The sequence below is a fragment of the Ctenocephalides felis genome, unplaced genomic scaffold (assembly GCF_003426905.1).
Source record: "Ctenocephalides felis isolate EL2017-DRISC unplaced genomic scaffold, ASM342690v1 CF-g0.4_SCAFFOLD_01170, whole genome shotgun sequence".
Taxonomy (NCBI): Eukaryota; Metazoa; Arthropoda; class Insecta; order Siphonaptera; family Pulicidae; genus Ctenocephalides; species Ctenocephalides felis.
Window position 1 is genome coordinate 80,848,601 of NW_020537324.1, and position 23,725 is coordinate 80,872,325.

At 29.6% G+C, this 23,725-nt stretch overlaps 4 protein-coding genes across 4 annotated transcripts; 2 read left to right on the plus strand and 2 right to left on the minus strand.

The window, feature by feature from the left end:
- Positions 1-285: 285 nt before the first annotated feature.
- Positions 286-5,175, plus strand: LOC113367751 (gastrula zinc finger protein XlCGF7.1). Its single transcript, XM_026609331.1, has 3 exons — positions 286-837; positions 2,704-2,934; positions 5,158-5,175. Exons 1-3 carry the CDS (start codon positions 286-288, stop codon positions 5,173-5,175), a joined length of 801 nt encoding a protein of 266 aa, XP_026465116.1.
- A 77-nt stretch (positions 5,176-5,252) lies between these two features.
- On the minus strand, positions 5,253-7,058 carry LOC113367752 (mitoguardin-like). The gene is given in 3 exon segments (XM_026609332.1): positions 5,253-5,701; positions 5,704-5,986; positions 5,989-7,058. Coding segments are annotated over 3 exon segments (1,539 nt in total). The 5' UTR covers positions 6,796-7,058.
- Positions 7,059-10,899: 3,841 nt separating this feature from the next.
- Positions 10,900-18,588, plus strand: LOC113367753 (serum response factor-binding protein 1-like). The gene is made up of 4 exons (XM_026609333.1): positions 10,900-11,070; positions 11,157-11,315; positions 13,918-14,767; positions 17,828-18,588. Exons 1-4 carry the CDS (start codon positions 11,044-11,046, stop codon positions 18,586-18,588), a joined length of 1,797 nt encoding a protein of 598 aa, XP_026465118.1. The 5' UTR covers positions 10,900-11,043.
- A 2,448-nt stretch (positions 18,589-21,036) lies between these two features.
- Positions 21,037-23,725, minus strand: LOC113366624 (cullin-1-like). The gene is given in 2 exon segments (XM_026608260.1): positions 21,037-22,826; positions 22,829-23,725. Coding segments are annotated over 2 exon segments (2,322 nt in total). The 5' UTR covers positions 23,514-23,725; the 3' UTR covers positions 21,037-21,189.

The following is a 23,725-nucleotide window of genomic DNA, read 5'->3' on the forward strand; positions in this document are numbered from 1 at the left end:
CCTCCAAGCAAACTAGGTTTATTATTAAATAACCAAAGAAAATCAGGAGACTTCTGTGATATAAAAATAATAGTAAACAAAATTATATACCACGCACATTCAGCAATTTTGATCAATTTCAGCAAATACATTAAAAATAGATGTCTATCTAAAAATGGGGATAAAAAATATTCTAATTTTTGTCTCAACTCGCCTTTGACAATAGATTTAAATCAAATTGCTACAAGTTGTGCTGTTTGTGTAAAGTCTATATTGAATTTCATGTATTTAAATTTGATAGACATAATGCCTTCGCATTTATCACATTTAACAGACTTGTGTACGTTTTTGAATATCGAAGATGTTGTACCTTTGTATGTAAAACATTTGGCAAAACAAAATACCGAAGCTTTGGATGTAAATACCAAGTCGTTGCAAGGAGAAGAAAATCCTACAAATCACGACAACAAAAATTTGAATGAAACAAAACAATTAAACATCGAGCCTAAAAAATCCCAATGCAAACTCCACAGATGTTTACAATGCAAATTCCAATGCTACAAGCCTCAAACTTTACTAGAACATTTAAAAACTTCAAAATACTGCCGAGCACAAAAAACCTGTTCCTTGTGTTCGATGCAATTTGAAGAAGTAGGTGATGTTTTATCGCATTTGGAAAAACACAATCATCCTAAGCCTTTCTTTTGTACATCGTGTGATCAAAGATTTCAATCCAGGACTACTTTGAGTCAACACATACCTAAACACTCGCAAGAGACTCCTTTCGTTTGTCCGCATTGCAGAAAGGGATTCAAATGGAAACATGGATTGACTAGTCATCTTATAATACATTCAAAGGTAATAATTGATATATATATATATATATATATATATATATATATATATATATATATGGGTCATTCTTTTACAAATCGTACGGATTTTCGAAAAAATAAAATGTCACATTTTAGAATTGTCTGAAATTTTTTTTACAGATATTATACATAAAATCATTTGACACGTATTTCAGGATTTTGCTGAAAAAAATTTTTTTACGTAAATATTTACGATTGAAATATGGATTTTTTGCTCAATTTCTATGAACATCATCTGCGGTAAATTAATTATCTCCGGATGTGCTGATCGGATCAGTATTATTTTTGTTCTTGCAATTTTCTTAACAATAACAACCCTTAAATATTTACAAAGGTTTTACTCAGCCTTACCCCAACTTGAATCGATCAAAAAAAAAAACATATTTTTTCTTTTTTTCTCTGCAACAAAATTCATTTTACAATTTGTTGGAAACTTTGTTAAATCGAAAGATATTAAATATTTTCAAGCGCGAGCCGCGCTTTTCACGTCGGGGACCTCAAAGACTTGTACCATTTGTCACTTTCGAATGACAATCTTATTGTTCTTCGGTTGAAAAATATTTTATAATTTTGCTTCTGACGAAAAATGAATATATAGTCGAAAAAAAAAACATTAGGGGAGAGCGGAGTTTAAAAGTTCGTGGGTAAAAAGATCCACTGCCAATATCTCAAAAACAAGTAAAGTTAGAAATTTAGACTTTTTAATAAAATTTTTTTCCAAAATTCTATACACATATGCGGAACGAATTGCGAATCCTTTGCGCGACGTTTTTATTGTTTTTTGAGAAAATTGGAAATACTATCTAAATAAAAGAGATTTGTTTGTTTCATTCTAAGTCGTTCGATATTAAATTCGAATTTCGATATTTTTATAAATCTGGACTCCGACTTGTAAACAATTTTAGTACAACGACTAGTACTATTTTTACCAAAACAAAAACCCCTTTTAATATCGAACGACGTAGAAATCTCATCTCTCAAATAAATTGTCTATATTGTAATTTAATTTACATAGGAGAAACAAGCCAGAGCTTAATGAAACGTTTTCAACAACATAAAAACAAATCAAAAAATCCGAAGCAATTTAAAACTATGATTGCGGAGCATATTTATGCTTTAAAACACAATATGGACTTTTCTAACCCGACTGTACTACAATTCGAACAAAATTTATTCAAACGAAGAATTATAGAAGGATCTTTTTTAACTATTTATAACAATAAGACAATAAATAAACGGAATGAACTTAACACGCTGTGCGACACAAATCTCTTTTATTTAGATAGTATTTCCAAATTTTTCACAAAACAATAAAAACGACGCGCAAATATTCGCAATTCGTTCCACACATGTGTAGAATCTTGGTAAAAATATTTTTTAAAAATGTCTTTCTCCATTATATCTTCAACCAGTCTACGAACAACACACTATCCAATTGTGATTTTTTAAATTAGTATTTTGTGAAAATATTGTGTAATTACAAGTTTAATGTTTATAATACATAGTGTAGTGCATTACTATATCTTGATACCATGGATTATTAAAATTTTCCAATTTAACATTAAGATTAACTAATTGTGAGTACTATTTACTATTTTATTTTGTCATTTTCACTCCAACTCAATTGTTTTAGTTTTTAATTTTATTTTTAGTTTCCACTAAATGAAGGCTAGGATTATAGCCGAAACGTATGGATTTAAAAGCATTTTTTGAAAGAAATTCATGTTTTTTATTGATGTTATGCCCGGTTATTAGACTTTGTTAATATATATATATATATATATATATATATATATATATATATTTATATATATATATATATATATACATATATTTCTTACCTTTTTAGGAAATGAAGCACCTTTGTGATGAGTGTGGCTTCAGTACGGCACATGCAAAGACATTGCGAGCCCATAAATTGATTCATACAGGAGATTTGTTACGGTGTCCTTATCCTGGATGTAAACACAGTTCTCAACGCAAAGAGAATTTGAAAAGCCATTTTACTACACATAATAAAGAGACGCCTTTTGTTTGCGAAATTTGTGGACATAAGTTTTCGCAGAGCAAGAACTTAAAGGTAAGAGATAATAGATATATATATATATATTAGGGTGGTCCTTAAAATGGTCATTTTCGAATTTCCTTGCTCCCAGGGGCTCAAATGGTTCCAAATAGATAAAAAACAATTCTCTGAAAGTTTTAGCTCTTAATATTAACGTTTAGATAGAGCACAATTCAATCAAAATTAGAAGGGAAGGGCATGGAAAAAATTTTGAAAATTAAAAAAACATGTTTTAGGTGTAACTTAGCGACAAATGAATGAGTTTTATTAATTCATTTGTTCGCTAAGTTACATCTAAAAAACATTTTTAAAATTTTTGAAAATTTTTCCATGCTATTTCCATACAAAACTTTGATTGAATTGCGCTCTATCTAAATGTTAATATTAAGAGCTAAAACTTTCAGAGAATTGTTTTTTATCTATTTGGAACCATTTGAGCCCCTGGGAGCAAGGAAATTCGAAAATGACCATTTTAAGGACCACCCTAATATATATATATATTAGCACGATCATCGAATTAAAAGGTTAAAATAGCAACATTCTTTATTCAATTAAACGTTTCGATAACTAATGTGTGTCATAATTCAATATCTAAAAAAAACATTACAGAATAACATTTGATAATAAAACTAGTGGTGTATGGCATCGTGCATTAAGGCAAATTGCTGGAACTTCCCGTACCGTAATAAAGGTATCTAGGTTTATTAAATGTTTTCATAAATATATTATTACAAATACTGCAACTTTCATTATTTTTGCATTATCTTGTTATATCTGAGAAAATCAAATGTAAATCATAAATCATAAATCAGTTTATCTCCAGAACATTAACAATCGTCATTTCATTTCGAATTCAATTTCAAAAAAAAAATAGTTGTCTAATTTAAATAAAATTGAAAAAATGCTCCCGTATAGTCACAGTCTAAACGCATTTGCAAATAATTCTGTGCGACATTTTCACTTATACTGTCCTTAGCTTGGCGGCTTTTTCACATTTTCAATAGTTTTCACAAAATTGGAAAAGTGCTCCCTTAAAGAAACAGTATAAACGCACTTGGGTAAACATTTGTACCAGAGTGGCGCTTAGACTGTGCTTAGCCTGGGTAATTTTTTGAATTTTTAATCAAAAATTACAAAAATATTTTTTGAAATAACAAATTAGAAACAAAATTTTTTTTCCAAAGCAATTATTTTGTTAAAACAAGCAGAAAGTTCTTTAAATCATTTAAATTGGACGTTCAGTTCTCTCAACTGCCATTTTTTTTAAATTTAGCTCTGTATCTCCGAAACCGCTGGGACTACCTTTGCCAAAAACTAATAACCACTTTTCCTGGTCATTACGAATTGCATGTTTTTTGGATCATACAAATCGGATGATCTGTTCTCTCAAAAACTCGATTTCTATTTTCTGAACTTTTGCTCTTTATCTCCGTAACGGCTGGACCTGCCTTTGCCAAAAACTAATCAGCACATCTCCCTATCAATAGGAATCGAATGTTTTTCAAACCATTCAAATCGGCTTATCCGTGCGCCCGAAAACGTGGACGAAAAAATGCGGACATACAAAACACACACACACCCATTTAGTTATTGAGGTATGCCAGTAAAATGTTCAGAAACCTTCAAAACGTCGAGAAATGCAAAAATTTTCATTTTTGATTTTCGGCCCATTAATATAACTACCCTACGGGAAGTTAAAAATATAAAATATAAAAAAGGAGAAAAATTATATACATACCAAACTAGGAAAAATACAAAAAAATAAAAAAATTATCAAAAACAATAAAATTGTGCTAAAAAAGCAACAAAGTCGACAAAAGCTTTAGTGCTAAATTAAGAGATAACAATAGGAAGAAATTATTAAATTTATTATATAACATTTAAAAATAATAAATAATTAATGTTAAAAGTAATTTGCAGATTTGAAAAAAACTAAATATATTTACTGTTTTTTCGTTATAAATTGTGGCATTGACTTTCATGTTAGACATTTAATATTTGGTTATTTTTTAATCTCGAAATTGCTTTTAACTAGTGGTGTATGAAATCTGTCTTACACTTATTGTGCTTTAAGGCAAATTGCTGGAACTTCCCAATAGAACTTTATCCAGAAAAAAAATTAAAATCTGAATAATTTTCGATATACAAAAAAAATTTTATTAACTCTTAGGAAAAAATTCTTGGGATGGGTTAATAAAACATAATTAATTGCACTATCATATACTAGATTTATTTCAGCATAATGTACAACGTTAAATAATTTATTTAATTATCTAAAATGCCAACTTGTATCACATTTTAATCTTTGAATGAATTCAGCTAATTTATTTCATTTATTGTGTTAGAAGCTTGAGACTTATATTGTTGACAGTGCTCTCAAGTAATTTAAAAATATCACTCGATAACTCTTCTACAGAGGTGTATCTGCATTTTTGAAAATTATAAATGTCCACTAAGAACGTCATCATTTGTTCTTTGAAATGTTTACACATCTCCTTCAGTTTTTCATCGGGTCCCAAAAAGCCCCAAGCCATTAAAGGAGACATTTGTTCTGAAATTGTGTAGAATCTAGATATGAATCCATCGGGGTATTTTAACATTCGTCGTTTGGCTTTTAAGACTGACCATACGGCTGTTGTTAAAGCGGTTTCTTTGAAACCGTTAGATAACCAACGGTTTTGCACAACTGCAATGACTGAGGACGGTGGTGCTTCTAAATCTTCAAATGCATCAATGATAATATAATCTAGGACTACGTCGTAGAATGTTAGTGCTTTGACTTTTTTTGGGACAACTCTTGTTCCATTAAGGCTAAATTTTGAGGGTTTTGGATGTACGACATCATGTCTTCGTAACCGATTAGGAAGTCTTTAGGATCTTTATCACCATATAAGAGTAAATCTGATAATATTTGACGTCCCATATCAGCACACCAAATTCTTTTAGACGAGTCTTTGAAAATATATTGGAATGCCAAACGTATACAATGTAGTTTTACTAAGTATTCCACGTCGGACCCACAATGAACCAGTTCAGTCCTTAAACTACGATAAGGAATACCATTCTCTTCAAACTGGCGTAGGCCAGTTTGTACAATGGTAGTTTGTTCAAATCCGGAAACATTTCATTGAACTCCTCAAACTCCCTCAAATCAGCAACCATATCTTGTGCTGACGCAAAAGATTCAGCAGTTGATTGTTCTGTTTCAACACTCGTTTCAGACATATTACTATTGTGTGTTTGTTTCGAAGTTTGTGTCTGTTTCGAATCAACACTTTCAGTACGAAACAAAACGCTTCTTTGATCCAGAAACAAATAATCACAACTGTCTTGCAATTGATAAGCTGCATCTAGTAATTTTTGTATCTCGTGGCAGAATTCTGCTTCTTCAGGCGACATTACAGCTAAAGCGTTTGTGGATTTGGGAAAAGAGTGTAAGGCGTCTTCCCAATATGTGATACTAGTTTCTAAAGCCTCCATGCCCATTACGCCTAGTTGTTGAGGTGTCAACTGCACGCATTCGCCTACGTTGTTACCCATTGCTAAAGAACCAGAAGCCAAAGACAATCGGTCTGATAGGGCTTGCAAGGAACTTGCTACGGTACGTCTAGAAGGGCTGATGGAACGTCTGGAACTGGCTTGGCTGACAGCATCTCCATTAAGACGTCGTTTGTAGTTTCTAAATTTTTTTGGTATACTTTTCGTACGCTTTCTTCTCAAATATCTAGCTACAATACCTAATGTTATCACACTAACCGTTACAGTGACTGCTATAGCAGTCTGAGAAGGCGTTAAATTTACATTACTAAAAGCTGAATGGATCCTCCAGTTAGGGAGCTTTGGCAAAGATATTTTTAAATGTCGAAACATAGACATTTTTTATGTTTTATGTAACATTGAATTCACAGTATACTTTCGAATTCACAACATAACCTAAGATGTTGATGTTGTGATCAGACGTTGTAAAGAGCATTTTAGTAATGTGTTTTGTGTTGTTTTCAGAGACATTCACGTATACACGATCCTAATTTGAGTCATCATCAGTGCCCGCATCGGAATTGTGATTTTAAATCGACTAGAACTGACAAATTACGTGAACATATCATTCGACAGCATTCTGACAGTCAGAAGTCACTCGCGGGGGGACAACTGTCAATGACAAACGTCAATTTGCAGGTCAGCCAACCATATATATATACAGTAAACCATAGATAAACAAGTATAATAGATCGCTATGTCTGGCGGTTTGACGTTACCTCGATTGAAATACAAATTTTTAAAAATAGATGGCAGCACATGTATAATATTTTAATTACCCCTGGTTTCACTTCTTAATTTGTACGTATCGTATACAGCCCCAAAAAACCTGAATAATTTTTAATATTGGAAATAAGAACAAATCATACGAAATACAAAATATATATTTTCAAAGATATTACATATGTTCAAAGAACAATTAAAATTATGTTTATATTAACAATTATAATTACAGTTATGGAATGTTTGAAAATATAATAATTATTATACATAATTATAAAAGTATTATAATTTCACAATTATGCTTAAATAATATTTCAAAAACTAAATATCTAAGTGAAAAAAATCACAGAAGTATTTAAATAAACTAAGCACAAATAACTGACTAATATTAATTACTTAATGACTAATATTAATATATTAAAATCTTAAAAACTAAGAAGAAACTACAAGCGTACATTATTTATTTATTGCTGTGATAAACATTTCAAGACCAAGACAAACAAAAAAACTAAAGTTTATGTATAAAAACCCTTGTTAGCTTCCCGAAGGAGAAGTTTATATTTTCATCAAAAAATCCGATTCGCTAATTTTATGTTTTCTCCTGGACGTTTCAAGCCATTCTGAATCGAATGAGACCAAATTTAAGGGAAAAGTATGTGTGTGTGTGTGTGTGTATGTGAACAGATTTTTTGCCGTAATTCGACGTTTTCTCGAAAATGGCTGGGCCGATTTCAAAAATTTAAAAGCCATTCGATGTATCTCGACGAGGACTATCGTGGAACGATCGGCCGAGACGTTTCTTTAACTGATTATGAAAATTCAAAAACCGTTTGAAAGGTATTGATTGGGAATCGTGCTGATTAGTTTTTGGTGAAGATCGGCCGGGCCGTTTTCTTGTAATAAAGTGTTAAAAAAATTTTTTTCGACGATTTTTATTATTATTTTTTTGACGGTAGATACTATAGTCTTCTAGGTTATACTAAAATATTACGGCCCTACGACAAGTCGTTTAATTTTAAAAATTCGTCAAAGTTTGCAAAAATTAATATAGTCTTTTTGACATTTGTCAAAATTAGACCTTTCATCGACGTTTTCTCAACAACGCCTGAACCGATTTCAGAAATTTAAAAGCCATTTGATGTATTTCGATGAGGACTATCGTTCGTCAGTTTTGTGCGACGATCTGCCAAGCCGTTTCTTTGTAGTTTGAAAAAAGTTTTAAACTTTTCGTTCACATTTAAGCTCATCCTACCGAACCGATTTAAAAAAATCAAAAACTGTTCGAAAGATATTATTTGGGAATGATACTGATTAGTTTTAGGTGAAAATCTACCGAGCCGTTTTCTTGTAATTAACTGTTGAAAAAAATATTAAGCCGATTTTTATGAAACTTTTTTGGCTATACATCATGGTCCTAGAACTTACTAAAATATTACGGCATTACGACATGTAGTTTAATTTTAAAAATTCATCAAAGTTTGAGAAAAAGAGAAGTTTTTTTGACGTTTGTTAAAATTAAAATTAGACGATTTACTTGGTGTAACGATAGAGTACTTGGTCTTAATGAACATACTGAAACATTACAGTGCTACACAAACTGGTTCAAATATAAAAATTGTTGATTTGTGAAAATTTGCTTTTAGAAAATACTCCGAGTTAACGTGTTTCTTAGTTTTTAATTATGTGCAATAAATCTACTCGGAATACTTTTAATCACTCATAAATTAATTTATTTTTTATTGATTAAGTCGATTATTTACATATATCGGGAAGTTCATGTAACTTGCCTTAAGGCTAAATACCAAACCAACTAGTTTAAACAGATTTTGCTTAATCTATTCTTATCATTTTTAGCAAACTGCACAAGCAAATCAAGCCCCTTGCAAAGTCTCAAAACCAACATCATCACCTGCTAAGGAATCCCTAATAGCACCTGCAAAAGAGGAATACACCTTCATCACATTTTCAGATAATTTATTACAAATTATGGAAAATCCAACAAATATTTTTGAAGACGATTGCGTTGATAAAAAGGGCTCGGTTGCTGTGATGGATGATATACTTTTAGAAGACTTTTCAACCATTCATGATTCGGAACAAATTGTTACTGGGGAATCTGCAAATATGCAGTCTTTTGCAATTACCGATGAAGGGCTGTTGAGCATTTTAAATAGCAGCAACGAGTGAGGTAAATAAAATAATTTAAATTATTATTAAATATGAAAAATCTAAAATGTGGACATTGTCATTTTTTTTAAGAATAAACTTTTTGATATGTTACAATTTGTTTATTAACTTCCCGAAGGAGAAGTTTATGTTTTCATAAAAAAATCCGATTCGCTAATTTTATGTTTTCTCGACGTTTCAAGCCATTCTGAGACCAAATTTGGAGAAAGTATGTGTGTGTGTATGTGAACAGATTTTTTGCCGTAAATCGACGTTTTCTCAAAAACGGTTGGACCGATTTCAAAATTTTTAAAGCCATTCGATGTATTTCGATGGGGACTAGCGTTTCTGAGTTTTGTGTGACGATCGGCCGAGCCGTTTCTTTGTAAATAGCAGAAAAGTGAAAAAAATTTCGTCCATGTTTTAGCCCACAATTCTGAAAATTCAAAAACCGTTCGAAAGATATTGATTGGGAATCGTGCTGATTAGTTTTTGGTAAAGATCGGCCGGGCCGTTTTCTTGTAATAAAGTTTTTATAATAAAAATTTCGACGATTTTTATGATTATTTTTTTGACGGTAGATACCATAGTCTTCTAGATCATACTAAAATATTACGACCCTACGACAACTCGTTTAGCTTTAAAAATTCGTCAAAGTTTGCAAAAATTAGTATGGTCTTTTTGGCATTTGTCAAAATTACAACTTTCATCGACGTTTGCTCAAAAACGCCTGAACCGATTTTAGAAATTTAAAAGCCATTTGATGTATTTCGGTGAGGACTATCGTTTGTCAGTTTTGTGCAATGATCTGCCAAGCCGTTTCTTTGTAATTTGAAAAAAAAGTGTTAAACTTTTCGCCCACATTTAAGCTCATCCTACCGAACCGATTTTAAAAAATCAAAAACTGTTCGAAAGATATTAGTTGGGAATGATACTGATTAGTTTTAGGTGAAAATCTACCGAGCCGTTTTCTTGTAATTAACTGTTGAAAAAAAAGCGGATTTTTAAGGAAATTTTTTTGGCGATATATATCATGGTCTTATAGAACTTACTGAAATATTACGGCCTTACGACAAGTAGTTTAATTTTAAAAATTCATCAAAGTTTGAGAAAATGAGTAGTTTTTTTGATATTTATTAAAATTAAAATTAGACGATTTACTTGATATAACAATAGAGTACTTGATCTTAATGAACATACTAAACAATTAAAGTTCTACAAAAAACTGGTTCAATTATAAAAATTATTAATTTTTGAAAATTTGCTTTTAAAAAATACTCCGACCGGGTTGACGTGTTCGATTTTCAATAATGTGTAATAGATCCACTTCGAATACTTTTAATTACTCAGAAATTAATTTATATTTTATTGATTAAGTCGATTATTTACACAAATCGGGAAGTTCATGTAACTTGCCTCAATGCAAAATACCAATACCAACTAGTTTAAATCATAACGGACGTTTTCCATAACGTTTTCTGGCAACACTAAAATGTATGAAATTCGATACCTGGACACACTTTTATTTGACATGTTGTCTTGTAAAACGTTATTTTTTGAGGTTAAAACTGAAAATGTGAAAATTATAAAATAAATTTATGTGATTAACGTATTTATAATTAAATACAAACAGTTTATTTTACTTACAATAATATATTATAAAATTCATGACCACAAGTTACTAGCTAAAGTCTCAATATGAATAAAGCTGAACTCAATAATGAGGTATGTAATAAATAAATTTAAAATCTTCAATTATTACTATATGTGATTGTTATTAATTTTTTATTTTAATTGATTTTTATTTTTAGATTGTCCTCATGAGAAAAACAGTACGACAAGCAAAAGTTCATATTATAAGAAAGCTTGTTCGAGAGATTCGTATATTGAAAGAAAAGACAAAGCCCGAAGGTGGTGATAAATTTAAAGCCAAAGCTGATAGACTTTATGAGGAACTTACTATTATAAAGGTATATATATATATATATATATATATATTAATATTTTGAATACTCATATTTAAGATCTAATAATCGGGCTGAAGTAAACTTAATTGCACTTTAGATTTTTTTTATAAATTATTACATTTTATTTTGTCAGCATTTGCTGTAAAAAATTGCTGAAACGATTACATATATATTATGCCTATTGTTCTTGGTATTATTTAATCATTTAAATTAATTGTAATATTTGTTATACAAATATTATTATTATTATTATTATTATTTGTTACACGACAAGAGAAGTTTTGTAGACTGCTCTTTAGGTGACACAGATATAAAGAATCTATTTAGATAATTATTCATTAATCTTTGCAAACAATGCAAAAATTCATAAACTTGAGACAACAAAATTACTCAAAAGTTACACCCGATTATTAGACTCTTCATACATATGTCCATATAGAATTTAATATATATATATATATATATATATATATATATATATATATATATATATATATGAAATGTTATGTCTTGGATTTGTTTATATTGGGTTTTCTTTTGAACAAGAAATTCAAAATAAAAATAAAGGTTTAATCATGCAGATGAATAACAGTTATATTTTCAATCAGTTTTCTATTATTTTCTAAATCAAAACCGGGACGTACATTTTTAACTCCCGAAGGAGAAGTTTATGTATTCATCAAAAAATCCGATTCGCTAATTTTATGTTTTCTAGACGTTTCAAGCCATTCTGAATCGAATGAGACCAAATTTGGAAAAAGTATGTAAATCGACGTTTTCTCAAAAACGGCTGGACCGATTTCAAAAATTTAAATCATGCATCTCGATGAGGACTAGCGTTTCTCAGTTTTGTGCATAAATATATATATATATATATATATATTATTTTTCCTTTTTTTCTTTTTTTTCTATTTAATATCTATAGTTTCTATTACCTTTTCTATCTTTTATATTCTGTTCTGTTAAGTGTTGCTGTTTTATTAATTTTTCTCTTATATATATAGTTTCTATACCAATCCACATATTTTATAATTACCTATTTATACTAATTTTTTTTATACTGTTTTTAGATCCACTGATGATGACATTAAATTGAATGTCGAAACGTTTGGAATTAAAGATTATTTTATAAATCTTTGCCTTTTCTTTGTTTGATGTATCGCCCTCAAGAACACACATATATATATATATTATATATATATATATATATATATATATATATATATATATTTATATATATATATATATATATATATACTATCTGACCCGACAGACGTAGTTCTATATCCAAGTCTACAATTGAAAAGTTCGATTTTTTCAATATCCTATACTAATATTTACCGTTTAGTTAAAAATTCTAATTATTGTTTTTTGAATTACTATTTACACAAATATATGAGTGATGTTAAATGTAAAACTGCTTTAAACAAAATGATGATTTTCAATTCCCACAGTTAATACTTTAATTATCCTTTTAACAAATATCGAAATATGTTCTTTAAAATTTCTCATTATTCAAATCGGTTGATCCGTCCGCCCGAAAACGTGGACGAAAAAATGCGGACACACAAAACACATCCATTTTTTCTGAGGTATGCCAGTAAAGTGTTCAGAAACCTTCAAAACGTCGAGAAATGCAAAAATTTTAATTTTCGATTTTCGGTCCATTACTATCCCTATGGGAAGTTAAAAATGTTTAATATTATATAACCTGCAATAGTCATAAATTAATATATAGATTTCTTATCAAACATTTCGCAAAGTTTATGCAACTTGCCTTTAAGCCACTTATATTTAATTTTCATTTTGGATTTCTTGTTCAATTAAGGGGCACAACTAGTGTAACCGCCTAAAAAAGGCGATTTTTGGGAATTTATATTAAAAAAACTACTTTATCAATCATTTCAACATTTTAGGAATATATTTATACATGTTTTAAGAATACATAGTAAAATTTATGAAGAAAAAATTAAATATTTTTTAAGTTATCGTCGATCTCCAACAGCGCGACAAAAAATGCCCTTCACTGCTGCAGTGATTCCGGCCTTCTACGTGGATGAAATTAAAAAAAAAAATTTTGTTAAACTAGATAATATTGTCTGTAAAATGAACTACGATAAAGAAAAAAAAATCAAAAATTGACAAAATGACGGCGTTTTTTTAAAAAAAGTCGAATTTTACCCAAAATTTTGGTCGTTTTTGGACTTCCAAAATTCGATTTTTGATCCGATCAAAAAATCGATAGTTCATTTTACTCAGAACTATATATAGAACATGTAAAAAAAATTTGATAGTGATCGGATCATTTGTTTTTGAGTAATCGCTGCAGCAAATACGGAAAATGCTGTTTCGAGAAAAACGCGTTCAAAGATAAAATGATCGTTATATTATATACTACATATATATACTCTTTAAATGGCTGTAACTCGAAAACTATTTAAGATATCGATTTAAAATTTTGGTATGTTGGTTTTAAAGGTATAACCTATTGAAATATGGAAAATTGAAAATTCGATTTTTTGAAAATTTCACACTAGTTGTGCCCCTTAACTTCGTTCTTTCCTAAATATACTAAAATAATATTTCTATTACTACCTTTACCCAGAAGTTGGACTGCGATGTCATATCAAAGCACGCCTTAACCCTAACAGAAGACCCCAAAAAAATCCTGTCGAAGGCGGAGTCCCTTCACGACAGGGCACTCAACAGATTCGCAGTTCACAAATCAGTCTGCGACAAGGTTAAATCCATCAGAGACAAATACAACCTGGAGCAAAATTTTGAGAAAGTTTTGGAACCGGGTAAAAAGAAACAGAGGAAGTTGAAACACATCGAAGACAAGGCCAAAAAGAAGGAGATTCGGAGGGAAAATGCCAGGGCTAGAGAATTGAGTGCTAAACGACAGGCTTGGCTGGAGGAAAATAAGGAGGATAAAGGACAGATTAAGTTGGCTAAGGACATAAACAAAGGTGGAGATAATTTTGATGATTCTGGTGAGTCAGACGAGGATTTCTGTATAGAACATGACAGTAACAGTGAATCTGAACCAGAAAGTACCAAAGACAATCTGAAATCTAAAACAAAACCAGATAACCAAGACCAAGACCAAGATGCTTTTAAAAACAGGGACAAACTGAAGTCTAAAACAAAACCAAAAGGTTCACTACCAGATAACCAAAAAGTTTCCAAAAACAAAGGCACTATGAAGTCTAAAACAAAACCCAAAAGTAAATCAGCACAATCACAGGACGACTCTGAAGACATGGAACAAGATGAATCCTTTACGACTAAAACAAAACCAAAAAGTAAATCTGAACTATCCCAGGATGACTCTGAAGATATGTCCCAGGATGAACAATCATCTTACGATGACAATGAAGACATGTCCCAAGATGACCTCGAAGAAAATGAGTCCTTTACCAAAACCAAGGATGACTTCTTCATCACAGATTCTGGTACCCATTACGAAATTGATTTTTATTTAAGAGTACACGCATTCTTATTTTAAAGTTTTATTCTTATTTTAGAATATTTATTTTTATTTCAAAGTCCTCATTCTTACTTTACAGTCCCAATTTTTATTTCCAAGTCCTTATTCTTATTTAACAAAATTGACTTTTACTTAAGGGGGTTGTTCTTTTTTTGTTACAAAAAATGCAAGGTATTCGTTTTTGTTTTCCTCGAAATGTATTTATCATAGAGACAAGCGGTTTTTTTTAAACAAAAATTACAAAATCATAGAATATTACGTAATTTTCTTCTTTTATTTTTGCGCCGTCATTTTTTAACCAGGCAGTCTTGCAAAATCGATCTCTTTTGCGGTGCCACAGATAAATCCGTTGCGCATCGCCTGAAACAAAAAAAAAAAAGAAACTACGTTGAAGAAGAAGTTTGAATCCAGACCCCCTACCAAAATGAAAGAAAAAAAGCAAGAAGGAAAAAAATGGCAGCTATTTAGAAAAAAAGTGTCAAAAAATGCCTTTTTTGGAGCGGAAGCTTCGCAAAATTTTTTGCGTAATGTTATGAAGTTGTTTGAGGTAGGGGGACTAGGTATCGCAGTGGTGAATAAATTAAAAAAAATGCAAGTCGATCCGACTTGTAGTTTTTTTTTAATTTGTGGCACCGCATTGAAAAAAGTCAATTTGAGAAAAACGTATTTAAAGTTTTTAATATAATGTACTAAATACACCATTTAATTTAACCATGGCGTTCAAAAATGCTGACACATTAAAAAGGTCACGTGCATGACGTATTATAATGAAAAAGAGAGCAGCTGGCATACAATAGCTCCGGAGCGATGAAAAAAACGGTTTCAGAGGATCATACATATAGATATATATAATATATATATATATATATATATATATATCTATAACTTCGTCAAAAAAATAGATATTGAGATTTTTTTTTTTTAAATAATTCTAAGGTTTTTAGCTTTCATAATATCAAAAAATCTCAAAACCGAAACAAACAAAAATAAAAATCGAACAACCCCCTTAAGAGTACTCGCATTCTTATTTTAAAGTTGCATTCTTATTTAAGAATATTTATTTTTATTTCAAAGTCCTCATTCTTACTTTACAGTCTTTATTTTTATTTCAGAGTCCTTATTGTTATTTTACAAAATTTATTTTTATTGGAGAGTACACATTCTCATTTTAGAATATTTATTTTTATTTTAGAGTACTTATTCTTATTTTAAAGTCTTTATTGTTTTGCAAAATTTATTTTCATTTCGAAGTCTTTATTTTTATTTCAGAGTTCTCATTCTTATTTTAGAATATTTATTCTTTTTTGAGATCCTGAATTTTTATTTTAGAGTGCTTATTCTTATTTTAATGTCTTTTCTTTTGTTTTACAAAATTTATTTCTATTCCAAAGTCCTCATTCTAACTTTATAATCTTTGTTTTTTATTTCAGAGTTTTTATTATTATTTTACAAAATTTATTTTTATTTCAGAGTACTCATTCTTATTTTAGAATATTTATTTTTATTTTAGAGTGCTTATTCTTATTTTAAAGCCTTTATTTCTTTTACAAAATTTATTTTCATTCCAAAGTCCTCATTCTTATTTTATAGTCTTTATTTTTATTTCAGAGTTCTCATTCTTATTTTAGAGTTTTTATTCTTTTTTGAGATTCTGAATTTTCATTTTAGAGTGCTTATTCTTATTTTAAAGCCTTTATTTCTTTTACAAAATTTATTTTCATTTCAAAGTCCTCATTCTTATTATATAGTCTTTATTTTTATTTCAGAGGTTTTATTCTTATTTTAGAACATTTATTGTTATTTTAGAGTCCTCATTTTTATTTTATATCCTTTATTTTTACTTTAATATTGTATTCGTATTTTAGAGTGTTTATTTTCATTCTACACTCGTCTTTCTTATTTTAGAGTCACCATTTTTATTTTAGAAGTCTTTATTCTTATTTTAGAGTATTTTCTTTTATTACTCGTCATAATTTTTATTCTAATCTTTATTCTTATTATAGAAAACTTATTTTTACTTTAAAGCTTTTATTTTTTATTTAGATTATTTATTTTTACTTCAGAGTCTTTATTCTTTTTTTAGTGTACTTATTATTATTTTAGAGTCTTTATTCTTCTAAGAACTAGTAATATTTATTATTAATTTAATTATTTTTATTTTAAAATATTTTTTTAAGAGTACTCATTCTTATTTTAGAGTTTTTATTCTTATTTTAAAATAAGAATGAGGACTTAAATAATAAAAGACATTCTAAAATATACATAAAGTCCCTAATATAAGAATAAAGACTCTAAAATAAGAATGAGGACTATGAAATTAAAATAAAAATTATTGAATAAATTTGAAGACTCTTAAATAAGAACAAAGACTTAAAATATTTATTTTTATATTAGAGTTCTAATTCTTATTTCAAAGTATTTATTTTTATTTTAGAATTTTTATTCTTATTTTAGAATGTTTATTTTCAAGTCCTCATTCTTACTTTACAGTCTTTATTTTTATTTTATAGACTAATTTTAGAGTACTCATTCTTATTTTAGAGCCTTTATTTTTATTTAAGTCCTTATTTTTATTTTAGAATATTTATGTTTATTTCAAAATTATCATTCTTACTCTACAGTCTCAATTTTATTTTATAGACTTTATTCTTATTTTACAATATTTATTTTTATTTAAGAGTGCTCATTCTTATTTTAAACTTTCATTCTTATTTTAGAGTCTTTATTCTTAATTTGGAATATTTATTTTTTATTTGACATTAATATTTATCATTTATTATTATTTAAGAGTACTCGCATTCTTATTTTAGAGTCTTTATTCTTTTTTGAGATCCTGAATTTTTATTTTAGAGTGCTTATTCTTATTTTAAATTCTTTTCTTTTGTTTTACAAAATTTATTTCTATTTCATGGTCCTCATTCTTACTTTACAGTCTCAATTTTTATTTCTTATTCTTATTTAACAAAATTGATTTTTATTTAAGAGTACTCGCATTCTTATTTTAAAGTCTTCATTCTTATTTTAGATGCTTTTAAAAACAGGGACAAACCAAAGTCTAAAACAAAACCAAAAGGTTCACCACCAGATAACCAAAAAGTTTCCAAAAACAAAGGCGGTATGAAGTCTAAAACAAAACCCAAAAATCTACCTGAACAATCACAGGACGACTCTGAGGACATGGAACAAGATGAATCCTTTACGACTAAAACAAAACCAAAAAGTAAATCTGAACTATCGGACGACTCTGAAGATATGTCTCAGGATGAACAATCATCTTACGATGACAATGAAGATATGTCCCAAGATGACCTCGAAGAAAATGAGTCCTTTACCAAAACCGTGGATGACTTCTTTATCACAGATTCAGGAACCCATTACGAAAGCACATTTGTACCAAAACCAGTCAAAGAACAAATTCATAACGATGGCCTAAATAGGCAACAGAGACGTGCCCAACAATTTGGCAATGTGGTGAAGAAACGACCTGCAAAATTCAGCAAAAAGGATTCATTTACTAAGCAGAAGGATTCGAAATTCAATCACAATAAAATTGAGAAGAATGATTTTAAATTTAATAAGGACAAGAAACCTAAATTTGATAAGGTTGATTTTAAGTCTAAGAACAAAATGGATAAGGTAGAGTCTAAATTTAATAAGTCTGTTAATAAAAAGGCTGTTCCAGAAATAAAACAAGAAGTGTCTTTGCATCCTTCATGGGAAGCTAAGAAGAAACTTAAACCGCAAATTACTGCTTTCCAAGGCAAGAAAATTGTATTCGATGATTGAATAAACAGAGTATAACAAATACATCTGCCATTTGTTTAAAACATTTTTCAATGTGTTTATTATTTTTTTTATATTTTTAAAATTGGTGCAGCCGTTTTTGAGAAAAATTCGGACCAAAGATTAATTTTCCAATTTCGGTGTCAAACGATTCAAAAGGATTTAGAATATAAAATTGGCAAATCCGTGTTTCTAGAAAGAATATAAACTTATCTTTCGGAAATAACACCGATTTTATGCTGATACTTTTAAAGACTTTATTTTTTTCTAGTGGGTCCTCATTTTAGTTTTAGACATTTTATTTTTATTTCAGAGCTCTTATTGTTATTTTAGGATATTTATTTTAATTTTAGAGTTTTTATTTTTATTTAAGAGAACTTTATCTTATTTTGGAATGTTTATTTTTATTTTAGAGCCTTTAATTTTCCTTTGAGAACCTTATTTTTATTTTAGAACCATTATTTTTATTTCAGAGAATTTATTTTTATATTAAAGTTCCATTCTTATTCTACAATATGAGTACTTATTCCATATTTTTATTTTAGAATATTTATTTCCATTTCAAAGTCATCATTCTTACTTTGCAGACTTTGTTTTTATTTTAGTGTCTTTATTTCTATTTCAAAGTCCTCATTCTAACTTCATAATCTTTTTTTTATTTCCGAGTCTTTATTCTTATTTCACAGTCTTTATTTTTATTTCAGAGTCTTTATTGTTATTTTACAAAAAAAATTATTTCTGAGTACTCATTCTTACTCTAGAATATTTATTTTTATTTTAGAGTACTTACTCTTATTTTAAAGTCTTTATTCTTATATAAAGTCTTTATTGTTATTTTACAAAATTTATTTTCATTTTGAAGTCCTCATTTTTATTTTAGAGTTTTATTCTTTTTTGAGATCATTGATTTTTATTTTGGAGTACTAATTCTTATTTTAAAGTCTTTATTTTTATTACAAAATTTATTTTCATTTCAAAGTCCTCATTCTTGTTATACAGTCTCAATTTTTATTTCAGAGTCTTTATTCTTATTTTACAATATTTATTTTTATTGGAGAGTACACATTCTGTTTTTAAAGTTTTATTCTTATTTTAGAATATTTATTTTTATTTTAGAAACTTTATTTTTATTTCAAAGTCTTCATTCTTATTTTAGAATCTTTATTCTTTTTTGAGTTTCTTAATTTTCATTTTAGAGTGTTTATTCTTATTTTACAGTCTTTATTTTTATTATAGAACCTTTATTTTAATTTTGAAGTCCTTATTTTTATTTCAGAGTTCTCATTCTTATTTTAGAGTCTTTATTCTTTTTTGAGATCCTGAATTTTTATTTTAGAGTACTTATTCTTATTTTGAAGTCTTTATTTTTGTTTTTCAACATTTCTTTTTATTTCAAAGTCCTCATTCTAACTTCATAATCTTTCAGAGTTGTTATTGTTATTTTACAAAATTTATTTTTATTTCAGAGTACTCATTTTTATTTTAGAATATTTTTATTTTAGAACCTTTATTTTTATTTAAGAGTCTTTGTATCCTGAAGTCCTTATTTTTATTTTAAAATACTTGTTTTTATTTCAGAGTCCTCATTTTTATTTTAGAGTATTTATTCTTTTTTGAGATCTTGAATTTTCATTTTAGAGTACTTATCCTTATTTTAAAGGCTTTATTTATTTTTATACAAAATTTATTTTTATTTCAAAGTCCTCATTCTTACTTTAAAGTCTTTGTTTTTATTATAGTGTCTTTATTCTTATTTTAATTTCAGAGTACTCATTCTTATTTTAGAATATTTATTTTGATTTTAGAGTCCTTATTGTTATTTTACAAAATTTTTCATTTCGAAGTCCTCATTCTTATTTTAGAGTCTTTATTCTTTTTTCAGATCATTGATTTTTATTTTGGAGTATTAATTCTTATTTTAAAGTCTTTATTTTTTTTACAAAATTTATTTTTATTTCAAAGTCCTCATTCTTACTCTACAGTCTTTATTTTCATTTCAGAGGTTTTATTCTTATTTTACAAAATATATTCTTATTTAAAAGGACTCAATTCTAATTTAGAGTCTTCTTTATTATTTTAGAGCCCTCATTCTTAGTTTAAAATCTTTATTTTGGAGTATTCGGAGTTTAGTCTACTAATAAATCACTCATCAATTATAATAATTTTAATTCTGAAAATTCTAGAAATAAACTTGCTTCTGATGATTGAATAATTAAGAGAGTGATATAGATAAAAATTATTTTTATTATACATAGTTTTATACAAAAGAATTTGTTGATCATATAATGCACATAACATGTTTTGTTAAACTTAGTTTTATTTAATACTAAACCTAATAGATACTCGAGAACAGATCTATTTCGTGAATTGTAAAATAGAGTTAACCGAAACAAAAACTGTAACACAAACAATGAACAATCATATCAGTTTCTTTCTTTTGGATCGTTTCTAAATAACAAATATATCTCAATTCTATGACCTATTTATAAATATAAAGGTTTACTTTGTTGTTGTTGTATAATAGTTATATATGTGCATTTGTATCACATGTATAAATATGTACGTATGGCATATTACATATTTCATACACCAAGTAACATACAATCACGCCAAATAGCTATAAGTATCTTTCTGACCTTCCGCCCGCTCCAAATATTCTTTTTCTATTAATATGTCGATACATTTTTTAATTACCTGCACCCTGGGCTTGAACCTGGTCGAGAGCTGGTTCAGGACCTCGGCCACGAGTTGCTGATGCTTTAGGACTTTCCTCATTTTCATTATTCTCACTATAGCCGCCTGAATGAGCATCTTTCGGTCCTCCTCGATGTGCTTGTGCGTCGATTCTTGTTCAACTTTTAATTCAGTCTTGAGAGGAATATTTATGTTGACACGTAATTTCTTATTTTTGTATCCCATATACAAATCTATCACAGAATTTGGATTTAATATCGACTCATCGTCCTCGGACACCAGAAGCTTGGCTTTCAAAAGTATCTGCAACACTTGCAACAAAAAATCCTGGTTTATTCCCGTGTGGTCTTTCAATTGCTGCACAGTCCAACGCGTCTCGTGGTTGTACAATAATAAAACAGCCATTTGGAATGTACTAGCCTGCAGCGTGTACCGGTTGCGAAAACAATTTGTTAACAATTCTCCTTTACTCATGTTGTACAACCAATTCAATTTTCTTCCCGAGTGTTGGTCTGAATAAAAAGTCGAAAACCTATGGACAGATCTCTCCAACTCCGTTGGCAGTGAGAAGGCGAAAGATTGTTGGAACGGCCATGATCCTGATGATAATACTTGTATACTAAAATCTATGTCTAATGGTTCGTGAGAGTTGTTTAGATGCTTTCTAAATTGATCGTTGAGATCTTTGGATACTCCTATGTCTTGGAACATTCTTTGCAACTTACTTGTATACTCGAAACCGCAGGCTTGTTTCAGTTTTGATATCATGGAAGCCTCGGCGTCGTCAGACGCCGACATGTGTTGAACTAAACGTTTTGCTAACATTTTACTATAAAATTTTTGAAAAACGTCTTTGTCCTCGATATATTTAAACACAACCATCACTTGATTTAATGTATCTTCAAGCTCAGCCTCTTCAGGGTTTTTACTTGATTTTTTCAACAACAAGTCACAATATTTGGCTAACAATTCAGGACTTTTACTAGAAGTTGTTACAGTGTTGCTGTTTATAAACTTCCCACATGCTTTGTCCAAAGCAGCAACAAAACCACTGTCGTTATTGAAAGCCAGAAGCACCAAAGCGTTATACTTTTTATGAACGTCCAAAATTGTGTTTACATAGATTTTAGGATCTGTAGACGCAGCATCACCACATTTATCAATAGCCGAGTGCCCTTGAGCGGCTATATGAGCCTCAAGAAGCGCTCTCAACTCGCATAAACCATCAGGAATCCTTGAAACCAGCAAATACATTCTAGCTAAATCCGTATTTTTATCTAGATCCAGCAATTTCTGAAACTCTGTGTGAAAAATCTCTAAATGCTTCTCTATTAACACTCTTTCACACGTCTTAGCTAAACGACCTAAAGTCGTTTCATGCAAATACACCTGAACCCTTCGTTGTTCTTCTATTAATCTCTGTTCAGCTCGTTTCATATACTCTGTTACATTGTTCTGACGCAAAAAGTCTGTACTTTCATTTGTGTAAAATCTTTCTGAATCCTCCAAGAATATCGACTCAAAAGAATCTTTATACACTGCAAGGTTTGTCCACGAGCACTTGCATCATCTTCATTTAAACCTAATTCGACATAACAATTTATAACACCTGATACTAACCTTGTGTTAATGGTCTCACCATTCCTTTCTCTTTCGATGAGTTTTAGGACTGCGTTAGTAACTTGTCTATTTAGTTGCTTGAACAGATTATCGCGCCACGTCACAAGAGCCAATTGGTATATTTCGAAGATGCCCTTGCGGCCCTCTTCGCATTCCCTTCGGACCCAATGCCGATTCAGATAGGCACAGATTCCGTTCAAAACTTTGCTCGAAAATTGGTACTCTTCCCATTGTTTTGTGTAAAACGATAGCACATCCTCTCCCATGAGATCCACGCCGTCTTTTAGGAGCGCTACCAAGTAGTTCCTTAGGAATTCTTTAAGTCTTTTGTAGAGTTCTAGTCCGACTAATTGCGCTCCCCCCGGAGTGTTTTGACTTTTCCGAGTTTTCATGCAACTGTTCGTGTTGGTGGTCGCGCTGACCCCCCTGCCGCTCTGCTGGTGCACCGAGGTGCAGTAATTATAAACGTGAGTATACAATTCCATGTATCGCGCCTTCGACATGCCCTGCCGATTGTAGGCTTGCTCTACGCCTTCGCGCAGATCGCCCCATATTTGGTCGAGATCTATTTGTTTGAGGCCCGGCGGAGGTCCGGAAGTCGCATGACGGGACATTGCACAAAACACACAAGGTGAATTACAAAAATATTACTTAATAAAATAGAGCCCACGCATATGTTTTAGCGATTGCAATTATAGAGGCCACAGTAAATTTCTGATTGACGCCATGTTGGATTTTTAAACTGAGAAATGTATTGTTCATCTGTGACCAACATAGAGGACGGAGATTTTGACAAGTGCGGAGGGGAAAGCGAGCGAAGGAACGA